The 24,765-nt window shown below is 44.7% G+C and overlaps 1 protein-coding gene across 1 annotated transcript in view; it reads right to left on the minus strand.

The window, feature by feature from the left end:
- Positions 1-24,765, minus strand: part of VPS13A (vacuolar protein sorting 13 homolog A) — a 427,491-nt gene that overhangs the window by 228,845 nt on the left and 173,881 nt on the right. Inside the window, exons 32-35 of the mRNA XM_082266808.1 lie at positions 22,088-22,255; positions 5,965-6,272; positions 4,643-4,790; positions 570-714 (exon numbers count right to left, since the gene is read on the minus strand). Coding sequence (XP_082122934.1) covers positions 570-714; positions 4,643-4,790; positions 5,965-6,272; positions 22,088-22,255 — 769 coding nt within the window. The remainder of the gene's footprint in view (positions 1-569; positions 715-4,642; positions 4,791-5,964; positions 6,273-22,087; positions 22,256-24,765) is intronic.

Here is a 24,765-nt window from a genome sequence, read left to right on the forward strand (position 1 = left end):
ATGTATGAAGAAAAATTTATTTTTTGCAAAATTTCATAATTGAAACTAAAAAAAAGTGTTTTTTTTTCAAAATTTTTGCTCTTTTTTTGCATATATCACGAAAAAAAAAAAACCCCAGTTGTGATCAAATACCACCAAAAGAAAGCTCTATTTGTGTGAAAAAAATGATAAAAATTTTGTTTGGTTACAGTATAGCATGACTGAGCAATTGTCATTCAAAGTGTGAGAGTGCTGAAAGCTGAAAATTGGTCTGGGCAGGAAGGGTGTCTAACTGCTCTGTATGGAAGCGGTTAAAATTGCTCTACTTCCTGTACAACCAAGAATTGGAGCTTACAACCCTTCCTTATCTATTATGGGATGAGTTGCACTTAAGGGCTTTGAGAACATTAAGATCTAGCACTCGAAAGAAACCGAGTAAATAGAATGCTTTACAATTTAGCACATTAATGAGCAAAGGTGTATACATAGATCTATTATCACAGGAAACCAATAACTGTGTTTAGAATGCTTTATGGCTTTAGAATGTTAGTGGACAGAGATTTACATTATATATACTATACAGTGTGTACCTGAAGAGATGGGGGATGTGTTGTTTCCACCACTGCTAGATCCACCAACATTATTCTTCTCTGGGTCCACTTTTTCTGACGTTTCTCCTAGATTTTCATTCAATGTCCTGAGAATAACAGTTAAGTCCTCTTGTCCTAGCATAAGCTAAAGGGGAAAAAACACCAGTTGCATTATACAAATCATCTTCAAAAATAATTTAACTAGTTTTACCGTCACAAATGATCGTGAACAAAACTCAAAAGGGCATCCTCCTGTTAATGATTTTAGTGCATTTTTAGCGAAAATATTGTTTTGGCAAACATTTGCACAAAATATTGCAGGGCCTTAAAAATCAGCAGCACCTTCCATTTATTCTACTGGCCCTTTGCTTTCAGAAAATGTATGGTTTTTGAGGGTCTCTAACAAACTCTGAAAGCTGTAATAAAACAATGAAAACCTTCAGATTTTTAGAGAAATATGGTTTTTACATTTTTGCGTATGTTCAATTTTTACCATTTTTCAAAAAGGCGCAAATTAAGAATTACAAATATTTGTTATTTATTAACTCAATACAGGTTAAGCTTTTATATTTAGTAGGAATTTAGCAGGAATTTTGTGAAATTTGCTTTGTTTATATCTGCTAAAAATTAATTTAGAGATTTTTTTGCGAATATATAGTTTTGATAAACATTTGGCAAAATATCGCAGGACATTAAAATCAGTAGCACCTTCTTTTCATTATGCAAGTCATGTGCTTTCAGAAAATATATGGTTTAAGGGGTCTTAAACTCTGCAGCTATAAGGGAACAATGAAAACCTTTCGATTTTTTGAGAAATTTGGAGATTTCCATTTTTGCGTATGTTCGATTTTCAACATTTCGCAAAAAGGGGCAATGTATAATTTACAAATAGTGTTTTTTTATTAACCTAATACAGGTTAGCTTTTATATTTAGTAAGAATTTTGTAAAATGTGCTGGTTTTTTATCTGCTAATAATGATTTTAGTGTATTTTTAGCGAAAATATTGTTTTGATAAACATTTGCACAAATATCATTGTGCCCTAAAAATCAGTTGCACCTTATTTGAATTGGCCAGCTAATTTTAAACGTGGAGCACAGGGCCTGGCAGCGAAAGGGTTAATACAAATGAGGACTTTGCTTGCTTTGGAAACCGCAGCATGGCATTGCATGCTATTAAGCTTATAATCAACTAAAACCCCCAGATCCTTCTCCACTATGCATTCTCTCAAGTTGTACTCCGCTTAGAATGTATGACGCATGCATATTCTTAGCCCTCAAGCGCATAGCTTTCCATTATTTCCATTACTTTCCTTTTATTATTATTAAACCTCATTTGCCTCATAGTTGCCCAATAAACAGTGCACTGAGGTTGGCTTGTAAGTAGGAGACATCCCGTAAGGAAGTTATTCCACTGCATAGCTTGGTGTCATCTGCAAAGACTGAAATTGTACTTCAAATCCCTGACCCTATATCATTTATAAATATATTAAAAAGGAAGGGTCCCAACAGTGAACCTTGGAATACACCATTAATAATCTTAGACCATTCAGAGTAAGAATCATTAACCCGCTACTCTCTGATTTCTGTCTGTTAGCATGTTTTCTATCCATTTACAAAAACGGATCTTTCCAAGCCTGTAGACTTTACCTTGAACATTAGCCGTGTGTGTGGAACTTATCTGTGTGGTCTTTTATTAAACTCTCCAGTATCTTTCTAACTATAGAAGGTAACTAAGAGATCTATAGTTACTTGGTAAAGACTTCGATCCCTTTTTAAATATAGGCACCATAATGGCCCAACGCCCATGCAGTGGTACAATTCCAGTCATTAAAGAGTCCCTATAAATTAGAAACAAAGGCTTTGAAATGACAGAGCTCATTCTTTTAGGATTCGTGGGTGGATGCCATCTGGTCCAGGTGCTTTATCCACCTTTTTTTCTGTCTAAATATAGACCTGACCTTTGTACTATTAATATATTTGAAGTTTTTTTTGGAGTTTGTCCTACTATCTTTTGCAATCTGTCGTTCGTTTTGAATTTTTGTATCCTTGATTTCCTTTTTACATATTCGGTTATATTCTTTGTAACATAAACGATGATATTGTTCTTTCATTTTTTAAAAAGCTCTTTTGTTATTATTTATAGCTTTTTTACTTTGAATGTGAGCCACATGGGTTTTATTATTAGCCTTTAAAACCTATTGCTCATGGGAATATACTTTGCATACAGCCTTTTTGAAGAATTCCTATTTCTGTCCTGTGTTCATCGATGCCAATATTCTCTCCTAGTCTAAAGCTCCGTACACACGCATCGATTATTGGCCCGGGAATTTTAGGCCAACGCCCAATCGGCCGATTTTCGGCTTGTTAGTATGATGCTTCCGACAACCGACTCCGACCTTTCGGCCGAAAAAAATCTGGTGTGCAGGCTATAAAATTTTTGCTGGCCGTCAACACAACGGCCGATTTTCCGTCAGTCAGTACAGATTTCAGCAGACAAAAATCTGATGAGCAAGACTGGGCATGCTCAGAGAAGAAAAAACACATGGAAAGTAAACCAGCACATGACATCACTTCTGAAGTAGATTTTTGTTGGCCGAGAAAATTCGTGTGCAGTCTAGGCACATTCCAACCAACAAAACACCACTCTGGACAAAAGTCGGATGATCGGTCGGCCGATAATCGTTGCGTGTGTACGAGGCATTAGTCTTGGAGAGCACCCCTCATCCTTGGAAAATTTGCTCTCTTAAAGTTAAGTGTATTTATATCTCCAGTATGAGCTTCTTGCTTACAGCGAACATTAAATTAAATTATGTTATGGTCACTGCTACCCAGATGTTCTTTTATATGAGCATTGATAATAAGCTCTGCATATTTTGAGATTACCAGGTTCAGCAGAGCACCATTCCTAGGGGGGCCTCAAACTGGACCATAAAATTGTCTTGGAATAGGTTTTTACATTTTTTTCCAATTTAACTGTTCCAGCAATGCCATTACTCCAGTCAATTTCTTGGTAGTTAAAACCCCCCATTATTATCACTGTCCTAGCCCTTGCAGCCCTTTCCATCTGTGCAAGGAGCGGAGTCTCCACCTCCTCTAACACTGGGAGGTCTATAAAAAATTCCAATGATAACCTTTGTAGCACGCACACCCATGTACAGTTCCACCCATAATGCTTCAGGATCACCACACTCTCCATCAACTAGGTCCTCTTTCATTTTCGCTTTGGGATCACAGAGACAAACACCACCACCCCTCCATTTTACCCTGTCTTTACGAAAGAGAGAATAGCCAGGAGTATTAATAGCCAACCCAAAAGCTTCCCTCTTATACCAGGTATTTTACCCATGCATTCAGTTCTCTAATCTCCCCTATCTTTCCTGTGTTGCGCATGGCACAGGCAATATTTCAGAGAATATCCTTCCCTATTACATTGTTTGCTTGTATGTAAACCTAAACACTTCCCTTTTAACCACCATCTTTTCCTTCTTTGAACTTCTAGGTAGTGGAACATGCACACTGTGCCCTATACATGCACAGTACACTAGGGACAGGAAAGACTCCAGCTGTTAATCAAAGAGCATGGGAGTAGCATGCCACTGGGGCACTCTGCTTCTGTGGATGCAAGGTAACACATACATAGAGTCAACTAGGAGCACACAAGCAATGGTGCCTCCATAAGTCTCTGTAATGGGAAAGAGCCACTTGAAGAAAGGGAACAGGAATGGGTAAATTTCACAGGAGAAATTAAAACCAGCCACAGGATTAAAAAATAAATATACATGCAAACATTATGTGCTGAAATCGACAGCATTTAAAAAAAAATAATAATATATATATATATTTATATATATATCATATTGATTTAAAATATACACGTGGATTCTGCAATCAAAAATTCATACCATGAGACAGAAATAGAATTATCCAATATATTCATACAGAGGTCGTTTTTTTAAATATCTGTCAACTTCGAGCACTTTCAATATTTAACAAGTGTTATTTAATTAAATTCAGGAATAGACGAGTTTCATGCTCCCTCTTTTATCCACAAATTGCAGTGAATAAAACTTACACTCATGGGTTTGAGATGTCCAACGATTTTAATATCAGGAATGTCATTGTACCAGGCAGCAGCCAAATTGCGCTCAATTGTGATGTCCATATTTAGAGGCTGTAGGAGTTCTATTTCTGATAGTAATGAACCTTTTTCAAAAACTGTTCTATGGAAGAAAAAAAATTAGGTCACTCTAAGGTATGTTATTTATACATACTAAAAAATATATCAATGTGGATTTCTATTTTCATCTGCCATTTACTGAGTTTACAAGTAAACCACTAAAATGTTTTTATAGATATAAAAATGTCCCTGTCTGTCATGTTGTGTTTGTTTCACCCATTAAATGTCAAAGCAGTATTACAGTCAGATCATCTAATGTTTTGGGGCCTCGTAGGGTCCCTTCCTCAAGGAAACATAGTCACTCTGTCGCCTTAAGGGAAGGACCCTAAGAGGTTTTCAAATGTAAGCTACTCTGGCCTATATGATGCGGCTTTCAATAAACAAGCAAAACAAATATGACAGTGGTGCTGGTGACTTCTTGCTTTTCTATCTAGATCTCCCACAGCATCGTACACCTGCACCCTTATGCCTAACAAATTAGGACCTGTAGCTGTTTTTAATATAGCTGCCACAGCTCCAGCTACGTAAACCACTGATTTACATTGTACAAGTTATGGCGCCCATGTAAATGAGCCCCAATACCGCATTTATACACAGAGCTTTAGAAGGAATTTTGTTGTGATTGTGTCCACTTATAATATAATAATATTTTGGGGGGGGGGGGGTCTGGGCCCTGTCAGGTAGACTGTGCAGGGCCCTATGATTTCTAACAGCAGCCCTTCATCTCTGTATAGGTGGGGATTTTCCACACTTGTGCAGAAATGCTGAGGTTTGGGACTTCTATAACCACTGTCTTTGTGCATTCGTGAGAAAGCCCACATGTGCCCAAATGTGCTGCAGGGCTCTAATGGGACCCAAAGCCCTGCGGCACATCTATACATACACGGAATTCAGGCGGGCAACATCATTCCCACCTTGCAGGACAAAAAGCTGAAAAAAAAAACTTAAGATAGGGAGTTAGGAGTAGGCAGGGGAAAAATATTTTTGTTTAGGGTGAAGGTCCACTTTAATTAGGTAACTTATACAAAACAGATTTCATTACTACCACAGTTTATCTGTAAGCAAAGCTTTACACATATGCCACATACATCATCCTTGCTAAGTATTGTTATAATCTTTCTGGATATCTTCAGAATGTTTCCCAGTTTTCATACATAAAGGCTGATGATTTTTAACCTTATTAAAAATAAAGATTTACCGATATTTTCATTGCCTACCTATATAACTTCAGGTTACTCAGTTTGACTGTCATACAGTCAACCACTGGAGGAAGATTACTTCGAATTTTGAGTGTTACCAAAGAGAAAGTGTTTTTAATTGTAATGAGACCTAAATCTGCCACCAAAACATCAGAGGATGTAGAAGACTGGGGTACAATCACTACAGGGGCTTTAATGTTAATGTCCAAGCGAAGTCGAAAACTCTGCTGAGCCAGCTCTTTCACACCACTCGCTGCTTTTTCTGCAGCATGTACAGTTGCATCCGTTAATGCCTCCTTAGCTGCTTGAAAGTTATTCACAAAAGCCTAGAAGCAAACACAAAAAAGTTAGAATGGCTGCATTTCAGGCAATTTGAAAAACAGGAATTTTTAATTTGTATCTGTAAATTCCATATCTTGGGAGCACAGTACAGGACACAGGAGTTGATTCTTAGGTCATGGGTTAGAAGCTGCTACCTTCAGGTGATTTAACACGGGAAAAAGCTTTACTGGGAACACCCCCCACATACACTGACTCTGTTTTTTTATAGCAAGCACTGTATTCCAAAATATGACATTTACAGGTATGTAAAATTCCTTTTTTCTCAATTATACAATAAAGGACACAGGATTTGATGCTTAAACCATGGTACAATCCCCAACAATTAGCCAAAATTCTAGCAACAGGCCCACAGGCAGTCATGGAAGACAGCCTTGTACCCACCCATAATGCAAATCATGAATGTTTGACATTCTTTCAAGGCAGGACATGAGGGAAAATGACATTCCTATAGAAAGCAATAAAGAGTCTCTGGAAAGCAGGTAGGACTGGCGTCTGGGATAACTCATACCCATGTAGCATTAGGAAAGGAGGAAGTCCTCAGGGAGAACACAAATGGAGCAAAGGCAGAACTATAGCTGTTAGGGTTAACGGAGAGAAGAAGGTCCTATTTTTACAGAGGCCCTTATAAGGAATCATTTTTGGAGCATAAAGGAAAGGCTCTACATGGGCAAGAGCACCTGAGAAAGGTCCCAGAGGGGCACAGCAAATTGGAATGGCGATGAAGAAGAGTAAATGCTTGCAAAAAGGGAATGTACAAATAGTGCAAAGGCAAGGTGTTGGGCAGAGGATTTACAAGGCCTAACCAAGACCAAGAGGTAGCTGTTTTGCAAGTTTCGGCATAAAAACAGGAACAATTTCTAGGACAGGGTTCCCTATCATCTTAATAGGTGACAACCACCGATAGTTGTAGGTCTATAGATGACCAGGCAGAAGCCTCACTGCTGTTAAGGGATGAGCTTCGAGTTGAATGCAAGTTCAAGTCGAACATCCGCTGTTCGTTTGTTCGTAGTACAATGAACAAACGAGGCTGTTCGCGGTAAATTCGCCCATCTTAATACAATGCTTGTGCTTGGCTAAAGCATGCACCTTGACCTGTATGCTTTGGCCAACAGCACAATGTCTGTGATTGGCCAAAGGCAGGGTGCCTTTAGCCAATCACGGCACTGGGGTGAAGTCCACGCCCCACACTATATAAAATGCGAGGCCCTCCGTTGAAGTCAGCCAATGACGAAACGCGTAGAGCATCAACACACGGTGACCATAGCAACGTGACGATCCGGACGTCTGACGTCACGCCAAACCTGGAAGTCCTACGGCGGTGTTAGCCGCGGCTTCGTATCCACAACGGGACGGCAGGAGCCATACAGGTAGCCCGGATCGGGATTATTGGTCAATTATTGGATGCTTTTCTTTTAATCTTGTTTGTGAGTGCATTTTTTGTTGGATTAGCTTTAATAAATGCAAGTGTGTTGATGGAATTACGCTATGAGTGCATTATTTTCATTTGCATATCACATAACATTTGTGGAGTGATCCAGCCATCAGCTTTGCGGAGATCCTGAGCTGTGTCAGAGAGATTTATCCTCCTGTGCATACATCTTGTTTGGCCGTATATCCCCCTCAGTGAGGTACGTGAGCACTGCTTGGGGGGCATGCCGGTGTGGTGAAGGTGCACGACTATTTATATAGAGCACGTGAACCTTATATAGGATATTATCACCAAAGATGTTTTCAGCAGGCTGGACTGTTCTTTTATGGAAATGAATATGACGCATTATGGACTATGTGATCAGTTATATAGTGTTTACATTTTTATTTTATTTTTTATTAGATGTACACACCATTTTATTATTGTTTTTATGTAGAACGGCTGCTGATATCCGAAAGGTTTTTAGATGGATTTGTGATTTTATATCATTTTATACATTTTATATACCTTTAATCGGATTGTGATATTTATGGTATTTACCACTGTATTTATGTAAGCTATTTATTATAGCACTGAGCACCTTAGCGCCGAGTGGGTGAGATATACAGGCATCCCTGTGTGGTGTGTATGCCAGTTTCCTTACTCCTTTTCTTCAATATTAAGGGCATAATTGCTGTACCCCCTTGTGCATCTAAGGCGCTATTCCTGCTACATCAGCAGGGGTTTTCTTTTTTTTTTTTTGGCTTTATTAATTTGTTCTTTATTAATAAATAAACTAGAATAACGGAATTTTTGTAAAATCTTACCGTAAAATCCCTTTCTCTGAGTCCTCCGACAGTCGCCGCCCACTCATACAGTCTTCACCAATGGGGTATTGACTTCCTCTCCACAGGAGTGGCTAGGCATAAGACTTGTTAAAAAACAAAGCATTTACATAGACACACCCATGGGGGCTGTCCCACTGGTCCAATACCCCCTGCAATCAGCCATCCCAGCTCAGTTTGGTAGCAAGCAGTTAAGTGTATAAGAACCCCAAAAGAAGGGCGGGGCAGCGACTGTCGGAGGACTCTCTTACGTCCTCCAACAGTCGCCACCCACTCATACAGTCTTCACCAATGGGGATGTCCCAAAGCAGTGTAGACATGAGGTGTAGGAAACGCAACCATCAGAAAAGGCAACGCAGTACCCACATCAGAGAAAGGAACCTTACATGAACAGCAAGGTAACCTTCTGAATAACAAAAAGGCTCAACAGGAGCAACAACCCAGGAAAGCAAATAACCAAGGGGGTAAACAACCCCAACAGCCAGGAACCCGCAACAAAACCAGGGTCCCCTACGGTACTGCCGCACAGAGAACTTTGCGGCCAAAGGAGGCATCAGCTGATGCCAGAACATCAATTCTGTAGAATTTGAAAAAGGTGTGCACTGACGACCAAGTCGCAGCCTTGCACACCTGGGCCACCGAGGCCTGATGCCGGAAGGCCCAGGACGTACTCACCGCTCTGGTAGAGTGCGCCTTTACAGGGAAGGGCGGTACCCGTTCCTTCAACGTATAGGCCTGTACAATTGTCTGTCTGATCCATTTTGAAATGGTCGCCGCAGGCGCAGCCATACCCTTCCGAGGTCCCTCAGGAAGGACAAAGAAAATCAGATTTTCGAAAGGATTCAGTCGACGACAGGTAAACCCTGATCGCCCTGACAACATCCAAAGAATGCAAGGCAACCTCCTTAGGATTCGCACAGAGCGAAGGTAAAACAATGTCCTCATTAAGGTGAAAATCCGAAAACCACCTTTGGAAGAAAGGATGGGTTAGGTCGCAAGACCACCTTATCCCTATGAACCACCAGGTAAGGGGAGCGGCAAGACAACGCCACTAACTCCGACACTCTGCGAGCAGAAGTGATCGCCACCAAAAAGGCAACCTTTTTTGACAGCAGAGGTAACGAGATTTGCCTGATGTTTCAAACGGGGAACGTTGTAACACGGACAGAACCAAGTGCAAGTCCCATGGAGGTAAGGGCTCCATTCTAGGAGGGGCCAAGTGACGCACACCTTGAATGAAGGTGCGAATCAAATAATTAGATGCCACAGGGCGCTGGAAAAGGACAGCCAGTGCAGATACCTGGCCCTTAATCGTGGCCAACGCAAGGCGCTGGTCCACACCAGACTGAAGGAAAGCCAACACTCTCACCACCGAGTATGAATGAGGAGAGAAGCCCCTGGACTCACACCAGGCAAAATAAGCTTTCCATGTACGGTAATAAATCTTACCAGACGAGGCTTTTCTAGCCTTGATTAAAGTAGGAATGACCTCTGAGGAGAGACCCCTGTCTCTCAGGACCTGGCTTTCAACAGCCATGCCGTTAAAGCCAGCGACTGTAAAGCAGGATGGAAGATAGGTCCCTGAGACAGAAGATCTTCCCGTATTGGAAGCCGCCATGGAGGCTCGACGGCCAGATGAACGATGTTCGCGTACCAGGACCGGCGCGCCCAGTCCGGCGCCACCAGAATCACCAATGTTGGTTCCGAGACTAATCTGCGAAGGAACCTGGACAACAACTGAATCGTAGGAAAGGCATATATCAGGTGATACTGACACCAAGGCACCACCAGCACATCCAAGGCGCCTGCCAGAGGATCGCGCGTTCTTGCCATGAACCTTTCCACTTTTTTGTTTAGCCGAGACGAGAACAGATCCACATCCGGGGATCCTCATTTCGCACACAGCATTTAAAACAACTCCGGGTGCAGGGACCATTCCCCCTGGTCCAGGGTCTGGCGGCTCAGATAATCGGCCTGCCAATTCTCTACATCCGGAATGTGAACTGCCGAAATCGCCGGGACATGAGTCTCGGCCCAAGACCGAATTCTGATCACTTCCTGGGCCGCCCGGGCACTCCTGGTGCCCCCTTGGTGGTTGATGTAAGCCACCGCAGTGGCGTTGTCTGTCTGCAACCATACAGGACGGCCCTGAAGACGATCCGACCAACGGAGCAGGCACAGCCTGATCGCTCTCAATTCCAATATGTTGATTGGAAAGGAGGATTCCTCCTCCAACCAAGTGCCCTGGGCAGACAGGTTGCCCAGGACGCCACCCCAGCCCGACAGGCTGGCATCCGTGGTAATCACCGTCCACAGTAACGGCCGGAAGGATTTCCCTTCCGACACAGCCGGGGACTGAAGCCACCACAAGAGATCCATTCTGGTTTGGAGACTCAGAGACACTCTCAGGTCCAAGGAATAAGGTAGTTTGTCCCACCTGGCCAGGATCTCCGCCTGGAGAGCTCGCGTGTGAAACTGTGCAAATGGTATCGCCTCGAAGGCTGACACCATCAACCCCAGGGACCGCATACAGGTCCTGAGTGATGAGGATTCGTTGTCCCTGAGGGACCTGACCTTGGACTGCAGGGTCCGGAGCTTGTCCTCCGGCCAGAACCATCCCCAAATACGGGAGACGAACCGAAGGAGACAAGGTCGACTTCTGAACATTGATGGTCCATCCGAACTCCTGTAGCGTCTGGACCGTAGTGGACAGATCGCGCAACAGGCTCTGACTGACACTCGATCTTAACAGGAGATCATCCAGATATCCCAAGACCGCAATGCCCTGTGCCCGCAACAGGCGCCAACACTTTGGTAAAGACCCTTGGAGCCGAAGCGAGACCGAAAGGTTACGCCACAAACTGATAATGTTCCTCCGCGATAGCGAATCTGAGGTACCTCTGATGGCCCTCGAAAATGGGGATGTGTAGATACGCATCCTTCAGATCGATAGAGGCCAGGAATTCTCCCGGACTCAGGGAGGCCACAACCGAGCGGAGCGATTCCATGCGGAACTTTCGAAAGGCGCACAAAGCGGTTCAGAGCTTTTAAGTCCAGAATCGGATGCACCTTGCCCTCCTTTCTGGGCACAGTGAACAGATTTGAGTAAAACCCCCGAAATCTGTCCCGATGAGGCACCGGGAAGATTACCCCCTGGGCGAGGAGATCCTGTACCGCTTGATGCAGGTCTTGTAACCGCCCTGGGGTCAAATGAAGATTTTAGGGAAAGAATCTGTCCGCCGACCGTGAAAGGAATTCGATCTTGTATCCTGATCGAATGATTTCCTAAACCCACCTGTCCGGAATTCGGAGCAGCCAAGGTTGGAGGAAACCGCGCAAACGTCACCCCACCCCTGAAATGGCAGAGGCGGACTGAGCCGCCGCACCGGCGAGGCCGGATTTAGGGTTGCCCGCCCAGGGCTTTCTCTGGCCACTTTGGCCCTTGAAAGGTTTCCCCTTGTTTTGTGTCTTGAAGGCACGAAAGGACCCCTGATTTGGTTTAAAGGAAGGGCCCCGCTTACCGCGGAAAAACTTACGGTTCTGGGGCAACAGAGTTCTCTTGCCCCCAGTGACCCCTTTCACCAATTCATCCAGGGATTCACCAAAAAGGCGAGACCCCGCATAGGGGATGTCAGCCACCGTTTTCCTTGAAGTCTGGTCAGCCGACCAGCTTTTCAACCATATCAGGCGACGGTTAAGCACTGCGATACTAGACAGGCGCGCAGCTAATGGGGCCTCATTCAAGGCAGCATTCCACAAATACATGACCCTCTGATAAATCTGGTCCACCATCGCCACGGTAGTAGGGTGAGCAGAATCAGCCACGAGGGTGCGTCTTAGCACCTTGGTCCAATCCGCCACAGCCTGAGCTGCCATGACAGAGGCGAAAATAGGTTTCAGCATGGAACCCGCCACCATGTAAGCATGGCGGGCAAGTGATTCCATCCTCCTATCCGTAGAATCCCTAAATACTGGGTGATCTTCGGTGGGAACCAGAGTAGCCTTGTTCAATCTGGCCACGGTGTGATCCACTTGAGGAGCCACACACCAGCGCAAATCTGAAGGAGACGCGAAAGGGTAAAGAAGTTGAAACCTCTTCGGCACCACAAAAGTGCGTTTTAAACTGCGCCATTGCTCATTCACTGTAGCATGGAACTTAGCGGGGCAAGGGAAGACCTGCGCCGCCTTGCGGGTCCTGTGTGTACCAAAAGAGGACACAATGCCCGGAGGATTAGGCTCATCCTCTAAATGGAGTGTTTCTTTAATGGCAGAAATCAGCGCATCCATAGCTGCACGTTCCTCGGGCGTCCCAAGGGCGGAATCATCCACCCCTGCAACCTCCGCCTCCCCCTCAGACAGAGAAGAGCGAGACCCTGAAAGGGGCACGCCACCCACGGCAACCAAGTCAGATTCAGAATCAGAAGAAAAGGAAATCCCAGGCCTTTTTCTATCCGCACGTTCAGTCATGAGAATATCCACCTTTGACACCAAAGCCGCCACTGCAGCAGACAAAGTAGTCAGGGCCCTTTAAGCGCGCCGTGGACCCCCACAGCGCACTGCTACACTAACTGTGAACACAGACCCCTAAGCAGGATAAACTGACAGCCAGAAGGATTGCACAAGGAAAAAAGGACAGCAGACAGACCCCACAGGAGTGTTACCACCGCAGCCAAGTTCTTCTGAGAGAAAGGAGGAAGTGATGTCACCGCAATAGACTGAACTGAGACTTTAGGCTAAAGAAAAATGGTTGCCAATAGAAAGTAATGGGAGGCTTCGGTAAAATGGCCGCCGACATGTGCTCAGAACGAATGTTTTGCCACACACAAGATGGCGCCGCAAGGCGCCAAAAACACACCATATACATTCTGTATAAGCGTCCATAGTGAAGCCAGACATGCTGCCCACACCTGTTTTAACCCCGCAGTGGTCGCCACATGTGTCTGTACCTCCAAAGCACCCTAAAGTGACACAGGAGAGGGACCCCAGAAAACCACACAGCGCACTGACTGACAGAAAACCCCCACAGGGATCGGGATCAGGGAGCCCAAAAACGCACAGACATGAGGGGATAACACAGACACACAGGACTGCCAGCCCCAGACAGAGGCCCCACACAATGTGCTTACCTGTACCCGATGGCGTGGGGTGCCTCTCATCGACGGGAAACCGCCCGCCCTCAGATGGCAGGGGTGCTGTCAGCCAAAAACGCAGGACGCCAAATAATGCACGGATAACCGTGGATGAGGCGTCCGGGTGAGGTAGCCACCTCACAGGCTGCATCCCTGAGGACAGGGATGGGTCGTTTGCGAGGCCAGGGCGAACACATAGCCTGCTAAACACTCGATGGCGGGCTGGGATTCCATCTGACCCTCTGTCCTGGAGAACCAGGGCGACCAGTCCGACTCCCAGCTCCGCAAACGCCGCCTTCATTCGAAGATCCGACTATCTAACGCTGACAAAATAAACAGCTAGTAATGCAAAGAAAAAATGACATTTGCAGAAAATAACAATCATAAAATAGAAGAAGACAGACTGTAGCCCCAGCACAGGGAAGCCTATCTACTCCTTAACTAGGCAGAAGACAAACTGAGTTGGGATGGCTGATTGCAGGGGGGTATTGGACCAGTGGGACAGCCCCCATGGGTGTGTCTATGTAAATGCTTTGTTTTTTAACAAGTCTTATGCCTAGCTACTCCTGTGGAGAGGAAGTCAATACCCCATTGGTGAAGACTGTATGAGTGGGCGTCGACTGTCGGAGGACGTAAGAGAAAAAACTGTTTATAGTGCACCAAGCACACAAGTATTGCACCCAAGCACGGTATTCCCTTTCTACACTCTATACTAAAAAGTTATCAAAATCCCACCTCAAAAAATAAAACAATAAAAAAATGGATTTTTGTAAAATCTTACCATAAAATCCTTTTCTCTTAAGCTCATTGACAGACGTAGTCCTCCTTGATTAATATCAACTCGGGTTATACTGCCCTCTACAGGAGTAGGACTAGACAGGAAAGAAAACGTTCTGGCCACACCTTAAGGGCAGTCCCAGAGGGTATATCCTCTCTCTCTCTGCTACAGCAAATCCGTTATGTCACAAAGCAGTGTTTAGAGAATTTAACCCAACCCAACTCAAAAACAGAGGGGCGGGTACTACGTCTGTCAATGAGCTTAAGAGAAAAGGATTTTACGGTAAGATTTTACAAAAATCCATTTTTCTCTGTCGCTCATTGACAGACGTAGTCCTCCTTGATTAATATCAACTCGGGACGTCCCAAAGCAGTACCACAAATGAGGGGTGGGAAAATGGAAATCAAAATCCAATCTAGAAGGCCCAACCGGTGCCAACTAGAAGTTTTAAAGGCTCATCAATCAAAGGATGAGACTCAACTGAAATTCCAAACTGAAAAAAACCCTCGAGGTAGACCACCGGTCTCCTCAAATTGCGGCCTGCAAAACCTTGCGGCCAAATGAGGCATCCGCCGATGCCATCACATCAACTTTATAAAATTTTGTAAAGGTATGCACCGACGACTAGGTGGCCGCCTTGCACACCTGGACCACTGACGCCTGATGGCGGTAGGCCCAGGAAGTATTGAGCGCTCGAGTGGAGTGCGCCTTAACAGGGAACGGAGGATTCCGACCCCTAATCGAATAAGCCTGTACCACCGTCTGTCTAATCCATTTGGAGATAGTCGTGGCAGATGCAGGCAACCCCCTTCTGGGGCCATCCGTGATCACAAAAAGTGAATCCGTCTTAAGGAACGATTCCGTAGCCTTCAGGTATACCCTGATTGCCCGAACCACATCCAAGGAATGCAATGCATATTCCCGAGGATGATTGGGCTGAGGACACAAGGAAGGTAGCACAATATCTTCATTCAGATGAAAGTCTGAAACCACTTTAGGAAGAAAGGATGGCTTCGGATGAAGAACTACCTTATCCCTATGAACCACTAGATATGGGGATAGGCATGATAATGCAGCCAGTTCTGACACCCTGCGTGCAGAAGTGATAGCCACCAAGAAGGCCACCTTCTGGGATAAAGTAAGCAAGGGAATCTCCCTGATATTTTCAAAGGAAGGTTTCTGCAGAACCGACAAAACCAAATTAAGATCCCAGGGCGGTAAGGGCGCGCGGACTGGCGGAGCCAAGTGCCGCACCCCCTGGATGAAATTCCGCACCAAGGAATGAGTAGCCAAAGGCTTCTGAAAGAAGATTGCTAATGCTGAAACCTGACCCTTGATAGTGCTCAAGGATAGTTTCTGCTCAACCCCCTTTTGCAGAAAAGCCAAGATTCGGGTCACCGAATAGGTACGTGGGGGAAATCCCAAAGATTCACACCACGCGATATAAGTCTTCCATGTGCGATAATAGACTTTGCTGGAAGTCGCTTTCCTTGCTTTAATTAGAGTAGGAATAACTGAAGCTGACAACCCTCTGTCCTTCAGTACCTGGGTCTCAATGGCCAGGCCATTAAAACCAGCGACTGTAAAGCACGATGGAAGATCGGTCCTTGAGACCGCAGATCCTCTCTGAGAGGAAGTCTCCAAGGAGCGTTCGCGACTAGCATGTCCAAGTCGGCCTGACCGGCTTGACGAGGCTAGCCTAGAATTTCCAGGATAACTGGAGTTCCCTCCATCTCTATCCTGCGGAGAAATCTCAGCAGCAATCTGAGGGGAGGGAAGACATATAGTAGCTGACACTGCCTTTACAGGTCGTTCAGCGCGTCTGCTGCGTCCGCTAGAGGATCGCGGGCGCACGTTACCAACCTCTGCGCCTTCCTGTTGAGCCGATATGCCAACAGATCCACCTCCGGGATGCTCTGATGAAGACACAGATGGTGAAATCCTTGGTGATCGACCTAAGTCATCACCCTGATATTGTCTGACTGGATCCGAACCAGGCTGCCCTAGAGCTGCTTGGTCCAGGCAATCCGACAAAGTCTGATCGCTCTCTGTTCCCACACATTTATCAGAAACTTGATTCCTATCAGGAGTGATGATTTCTCCTGGTTGAGCATTAGAGACCGAAGTCACCAGACTGGAGGCTCCTTGGTCCGCTTGCTCAACCGGATCCGATTCCTGGAGGGAACTGAAAATGATCTTTGGAAAAGGTAAAGAAAATGATCTGTTCAGGGAATGGGAACTACCGCTCCCTGTAGCACCTAAATGTTGGAAGGTAAGAATCACACCGGTAGCAGTGATCGACACTCGATCTTGTATCCTGATCGTATGATCTCCTGAACCCCTTAGTCCGGGATTCAGGAAAGCCCTAGATCTGAACACCGGTGAAGACGTCCCCCCACCCCTAAGCCGGGTGGGGGCGCACCTTCAGGCTGTATTAGCCTTAACTTCAGGTTTGGCTGAGTCTGCCTTTTGTTTGCCCGACCAGCGCCTCTTGAACCCTCCTAGAGGGGCTTTGCCTTTCCCGCTCGCCCCAGCGGAGCGAACGAACCCTTTATGAGCGGCAAAGAAAGGTCCACGCTTGTTACGAGGTCCTTTAGCTTTAGTGGCCTGCGGCAAAAAAGTGCTCTTGCCCCCAGTGACATCCTTAATGATCTCATCTAGGGTGGCCCCAAATAGGCGATTCCCCTGAAAGGGGAGATTCGCCAAGGCTTTTTTGGAACCTAGATCCGCCGACCAGCATTTTAACCACAGCACACGTTTGAGGACTACCGCTGACATCGATGCATGCCCTAACAAGGGGGTGGCATCCAGGGCTGCGTCACAGACGAACTGCAGTCCTTGTATAATTTGTTCCATCAAATCAGATGCTGCCTGGGGGATACCTTTCCCCTTTAGGTCATGGCATAACAATTTTGCCCATTCCGTTAATGTTTGTGAAACTAAACCAATGACAATCACTGGTCTAAAGGCTGACCCTATCAGGGAAAAAATAGTGCGGGACTCCGCTTCCATTTTCCGATCCACCGGATCCTTAAAGGACGGAGCGTCCTCCAACGGGATAATAGTGGCTTTATTCAGTCTGGAAATAGGTGGATCCACCACTGGTGGTACTGTCCATTTCTTAATGAGGGATTCCTCAAACGGATAGCGTCTAGCAATGCGCTTGGAAACAGTAAGGGTACGTTTTGGATGATCCCATTCCTCTTTAATCTTATTACCAAAACATTTGGGTAAGGGAAAAACTTTCGCCGTCTTGGTAGGTTTACTAGTACCAAAGGGAATTTCCATCTCGGTTACCTCTGCCGGAAAAACCTCAAGTCTTAAGGTTTCCCGGATCGACACAACTAGTGCGTCCACCAATGCTTCTTCTTGTGCTATGGCGGAGGCAGGAACGTCCTCCTCACTGTCTGAGGGAACTTTACCTGAGACAACAGCCCCTGCAGAGGGACCTGCAGCTGCAATGACCATCTCAGAATCTGAATCTGAAGTATCAGATGAAATAGGGGTAGGCGGGGGTCGCTTTCTTGACCCCCGTCCCTGACAGGCCATCTCCACCCGGGATACCAAAGACTCCAAAACTGCTGTAAATGCATCAATATTCTGTGAACTGGAGGGTCCTGCGGCCACCTCGAGGGGATCAGGTGGGGGTACCTGTGTGGCAGGGTCCATGATTATTCCAGACACTTGCCGGAAAAAAATAATTTGCAAAAAAAAATAAAACTTTTTTTTTTTTTCTTTAGACCCCCAGCGCCACAGCGCGCCTCAGTGTTACCTGCTTTAGGACCCCTACAGAGAGAGAGAGACCCCAAGGCTCACCACTTGATGCTCAGAAGTTTCAATACAACCTGTTCCAGCACTGTCTATTACAGTGCTGGAACAGGTTGCAGTAATTTGAATACATGTTTTTTAGGAGCATGACATGACATGCCCTGAATATTGGAATAGGGTCCATGTGCAGGAATTTGTAAAGTCGTTAAAAATAGATGGCCACCTCCCGTGATTGTAAGCTGCAAGAAACAGCAGGAAAGTAGGTCTGTCTTGTGAAGAAGGAAGTAAAAGAGTTGGGACAGAAGGAGCTCATCTTTGACGCGCATGTGCAGGTTAGCCATCAGACATTTTGGGGCCCCTTACACTGTTTGAGGCCTTGCCCACCATATCCCACCCCAACCCCCCAGGCCTTAGCACCAACTTTCTCCAGGGCCTGCCCACTGGCTTTCCAAGTTGTTTTTGCCACCTGTGAGTGTCTATTTGTGGCTGCCAAGCCCAGTACACATCAATAACAGGTCAGAGGTGGCTGAAGCTATCTGTGGCTATTCGCCCAGCCAGTGGTTATCTACAAGGATTCCTGCTGGATGCACTTTGTGTGTAATCTGCACAAATCTCCCCCCAAACACAAATCCTCTCCCCTCTTCGGCTAAAATATCATACCTCCCAACCATCCCAGTTTTTGCGTAACCTTCTTGAGATTAAAAAAAAAATCCTGGTGTTTTGTGAATCCGGGCTGAGTCCCGGAGCCCAGTAACAGAACAAGTTCTGGCACTAGGCTTCACTAGTCCACCTGGTAGGGGTGCGAGCATGAGAACCCAGGCAATTGCCCTGCATCTATTGCGGGGTGCCCGTGGTCCCAGACGCTACCATTGCCACCTTTGTTGCAGCTGGCATCTCTTTGATTTGGGGGAGGTGGGGGAAATAAAGAGGATATATGCTGAGACACTTCAGGGGGGAAAAGAGTAATGCTAGAAAAATAAAAAAAATTTGGGGGGGCAGGGGGCTGTAATGTAGGCTGCACAGGGCCCCACGTTTTCTAACAGCAGCCCTGAGTAGGTGCACAGCACAATTTCGATAGTCTAGTAATGGAGGTTGGCCACACTCCAATGGACAGAAGAATGCAACTTTATTTTATAAAATCCATAAACAAAGCCATACAGTTCCCAGATACAGGATGACAGCAGTAGATGTTAATCTGTTTCAAACATGAAGTGCTTAATCATAACATGGAAACACCTATCAGTATTTCTTTAAATACAACCAATATTAGCTGCATATATTTAGGTGTTTAACTCCCATGTTCCGACACAAAACGTAACCATAGACCAACATTAACACATCAATAAACTCTAAAAAAACATTAGAATAATATAATGGTATAGAAAAATTATAAAACCAATTGCATATTTAATATGCGAAAAGTTCTGAGAACGATAAATATAAACAAAATAGATCAAAATATACATTATATAGTAAAATAACATCACCATATATAAATATATCATAATAAACACTTAAATAACATTCTCAGACTCTTAGAGGGCTGAGTTAGGTGAACAGCATAAAGGGAAAAGTAATTATAATCCCGCACAAAAGCAGAGTAAAGGTAGGTGCACTTGATGCAGCTGTTAAATGCCACATTTGCCATGCATTAACTGTACCTGGCTACTTAAAGCGGAGTTCCACCCTATTTTACAACTTTGCGCCATCCGTTAGCTTAAAACAACCTGAAAAAGAATTGGATCGTTATTTTTCTTTTTTTGTTTCACTTACCTTATTTTTTCTGAGAATTAACTTACCTTCCTTCCACTTCCTCCCTCTGCGGCTACGGCCCCCGACGTCACTTCCTCCTTTGCAGTGACTCCTGGGAGATGAGCGTCATCAATCCCAGGAGTCACTGCGCCTGCACCGGTGTCACTCCCAGTTCAGGCGCGTCATTCCCTGCTGAATCAATTAGAACAGCTTCTGGGCATGCACAGAACTAGCTGCGGGATGAAGTGCCTGCACTAGAAGTGACAAGCAGGGCATTCTGGGACTCCGACATCACGGAAGAGAACACGAAGAGGGACGCTACAGCTTCAGCTGCCCACAACGCAGATGGCAGCGCTGGACAAGAAGTTTTCAAGGTAACTTTTTCTTGTTACAGGTAAGCTAAACAGGGGACAGTTCAGAGGCTATCGTTGCTTAAATGCGCTAGCCCTGATTGTCCTAGGGGTATTTTTAGTTAAAAAATGTATTTTAGGGTGGAACACTGATCAGCCATAACACTATGACTGCGGACAGGCAAAGGGAATAATATTGATTATCTCCTTACAATGGCATCTGAAAGTGGGTAAGATTTACTGTATTAGGCAGCAAGTGAACATGTTGTCCATGAAGTTGAAGTGTTGAATGCAGAAAAAAAAAAAGGGCAATCTTAGGGATTTGAGCAAGGGCCAAATTGTAATAGCTAGACAACTGGGTCAGAGCAACACTCCAAAACTCCAGCTGTTGTGGGATGTTTACAGTCTGCAATGGACAGGACCCATGGTCATGAACCAGCAACAGGATCGTGGGCAGCCTAGCTCTATGATGCATGTGAGGAGTGAAGGCTGGCCAGTGCAGTCTGATCCAAAAGAGCTACAGTAGATCAATTTGCTGAAAAAGTTAATGCGGTTTCCATTAGAAAGGTGTCAGAACATACAGTGCATCTCAGTTTGTTGTGTATGGGGCTGCGTAGCTGCAGACTGGTCAGGGTTCCCATGCTGACCCAGGTCCACAGGCAAAAGTGCCTACAATGGGCACATGACCATCAGACTTGGACCATGGAGCAATGGAAGAAGATGGCCTGGTCTGATAAATCAAATTTTCTTTACATCATGTGGATGGCCTGGTGCGTGTGCTTCACTTTTATGGAGAAGAGATGGCACCAGAATGTATTATGAAAAGACAAGCTGGCAGGGGGCAGTGATCTGATATTGAAGGCTTATTGCCAGATACCACAGCATACCTTCAGAGATCAAGTGAAGTTTACCCTACTGAGGAAGTCAACGCCTGTGGTTGGGCTTTGACGTCACGCGTATAGGGGACAGAGCCTGCGTGCTGGAAGCTGTCTCTTCCTAGATACTGTTTATGCTGATTGCTATGCGCTTTGGAAGCGCCACCTTTGTGAGTACCATTCCTTTTACTAGATCTCTTCCTTTGTTCCCCTTTTATGTCTATCGGTGAGAATCCCTCTGGAGGTGATAGGCTATCCATAGCCTTTACTATCTGAAGGTCCCTGTGTATATACAACGCTGTGATTGACCCAGCAGTGGGTCTATAGTGGAGGTGAGAGACCAATACACCTGGTGGTGGGATTGCACTAATCACGAAAGCACTAATTAGGTTTTGCACAAGATTCTTTTGGACACGTGGATTCACCGTTTTATTTGATTGATTGTATGGACATTGGAACATGTATGGACACTGATTTTGAGTTATTGCCAGATACCACAATATACCTTCAGAGATCAAGTGAAGTTTTGGTGGCAAACGAGGCCTACTCAATACTAGGCAGGTGGATGTGATGTTATGGCTGGGTACAATTAAGAAAAACAAAACAACCTTATTTTAGTGCATTCAGCATTTGGGGCTGCAATAATGTGAGCAGATCATGATTTTCCCGTAAAGTATTTTACAAAATAGGCAGAGGCAGTTAACACTGTGCAAATATTTGTGCTGTATGGTAATCACATGTAAATCGAGTCGATAAATCTGTCTGCATGGAATTACACAACTCAGGACAAAGAAAACAAGGTGGACTTTCTGGATGTATCACAACATGTCAGTGATAGCATTACCAATTAACTGACTGCATAAACATGTATTAAAATTAAAAATGCATATTTACCAATATTGCTGAAACAAATTTGTTGACAAAGATTACTTGTATGCATCCAACTGTTAGGGTGATTTCGCTATCCACTACGCCCATATTGGTGTATGCAGCCCCTTCAGTAGCACCAACAAAGGAGACCATCTTAAAATTGAAGACTTCATTTCCAATTATGTAAACAGCCTACATTAGTGAAAAAAAGAATTGTAAAAAAAAAAAAAAAAAAACATATTGCAAAACATAACCACTTTTTCTACGTAGAAAGAAATGCAAAAGTTCTGCTACAACATATCACACTGTTTTTATGCATCGTAAAAGTTTGGTTAACATGGCCTGAAACTAACAAAGACCTTTATCAGATGCCATTTCACAGTACAGAGAATAAACCGCTACATGTTCTTTTCTTGTCTGGATTTAGTAGGTTTGCATACACATGAGTGCTTGATCAAATCATTATAGCTTTGGGTCAATTTCAGTGTACAACTCTTGGGAGAGAGCTTAGCACTTAAGAAGCATGGCCAAACATCTTTTGGCCCAATTTCTCCTGGGGACCACAGGAGTGCACTAAGTGCAAGCTGCTGAGAGCCTGAGCCAGCAGCTCCCATCCCCTGCACAGTCTGGTGCTCCAGTGAGAGCTTGAAGGGCAGTGCACAGAGCAGTGACTAACAGTCACCAGCTCTCTGCTCACTGAAGACCAAGAACTGAGCGATCAGCGATCTTTGTTCAGTTCTTGGTCTTAGAGCTGGTGGGGGACAGATGCAACACCAGACCGATGCTGCAACCACTTAGGTGAATATGATTGCTTTTTTTACATTTTCTGAACTTATCTTTTAACCACTTCCCAACCACCCGCTGCCTTTTTACTGCGGCAAGATGGCTCTCCTAGACCTACGTCGGTCGCGCGCGGGAAGCTAGGGGGCGAGCGCACGCCGCCGGCTGCATGCTCCCGCCCCCACTCGGCAGCGGGGAAGCCGATGCACGGGTCAGACGGCTCCAATTGCCGACTGACACCCGCAATCACTCCCCGCTGAGAGAGAGAGAAGGACGGTCGGCTGTTGTAAACACAGCCGACCGTTCTTTTCCCAGAAATGATCACAGAGCTCATGTGATCCTTCTATAAAGGGATCACATGTCTCTAAGGTAATTTCACAAGCCACGCCCCCCCACAGTTAAAATCACTCCCCTAGGCTCACATTTAACCCATTGATCACCCATAGGGTTAACCCCTTCCCTGCCAGTGTCTATTACAGTAACAGTGCATATTTTTATAAATAATTCCTGTAGTTAGTAGACGCAATAACTTTTGCGCAAACCAATTAAAATACGCTTATTACGATTTTTTATACCAAAAATATGTAGCAGAAAACAAATTGGCCTAAAATGTTAAAACATTTTGATTTTAAATTTTTTTTTTTTTTTAAGAATGTCATATAGCAGAATGTGAAAAATATTGTTTTTTTTTCAATATTGTCGCTCTTATTTTGTTTATAGCGCAAAAAATTAAAAAATCGCACAGATGATCAAATACCACCAAAAGAAAGCTCTATTTGTGGGGAAAAAAGGACATCAAGTTTATTTGGATATAGCGTCGCACGACCACGCAATTGTTCGTTAAAGTAACACAGTGCTGAATCCCAAAATAGGGCCAGGTCATTAAGGGGGCAAATCCTTCCGGTCTTAAAGTGGTTAATCAAAGGGTGGCTTTCTACAAACACTATGAAATCTATTCTTTGCTAAGCTCACTGGAGGATATAGAACCACTGGTATATTGCTCTGCCCCTCTGGGTTGCACAACTCTTAGCTTTAGGTAACTTTTCATTTTATGCCAGAGCAGAAGGAGAAGGCTGGGAAGACAAAAAAAAAAAAAAAGCAAAATCGAGATTTAAAAAAGGCATAAAGAAAAATAGCAGGTGGGATTTATGCACCCAAAGAAGTCACTAAAGTATTTAAGGATTGCCACAAAAAAATCCTTTATCCTATTTATTTACTGGGGGGACAAATTAGCATTGTAACATCCACTGGTTTTGCTCAGCGGGGATCGATCTGCTGATCAGGCAGATGACAGGTCCGTCTCCGCTCTGTGTGCAGGGACAGACCTGTCAGATCCCCGCTCTCCTCTATGGGAGATCCGTTTTCATCCGATCCGATCCTCCAGATGGATGGAAAATAAGGTTTCCATCCGTCTGGATTTCACGGAGAGGATCGGATCAGATAGCGGCGGGTGTCAGAGGCCATGTTAACGGTGACATGACTTCACAGGGTTGCATGGAGCATCCGATCAGGTCGGCCTGAAAAAAAACTGACAGGCGGACCTGATCGGAAAGCCCGTGTGAAAGGGGCCTTAATGTGAAGACTAATCTAGGAGGGAGAAAACACACACCATACTTAAAGAAAAAAAAAATCATAATTTGGCTCTATGTGCGCTTTTTATGAGACCAGACACACTAGTAAGCCTCTACAGCAGTCATGTCCAAAGTCCAGCCCGCGGGCCAGTTGCGGCCTGTCCTTTAGTTTTATACGGCCCCCTGAGACACTGCTGACTTTTGTCAATGCCTTTCTCTCGGAGACTCCTTACAGTGTGTTTGTATGTGTGTGTATGTATGTATGTATGTATATGTTATGTGTGTGTATGTTATGTATGTATGTATGAGTGTGTATGTGTGTGTATATATATATATATATATATATATATA

The sequence above is a fragment of the Pelophylax lessonae genome, assembly GCF_965119305.1.
Source record: "Pelophylax lessonae genome assembly, chromosome: 1".
NCBI classification, from domain to species: domain Eukaryota; kingdom Metazoa; phylum Chordata; class Amphibia; order Anura; family Ranidae; genus Pelophylax; species Pelophylax lessonae.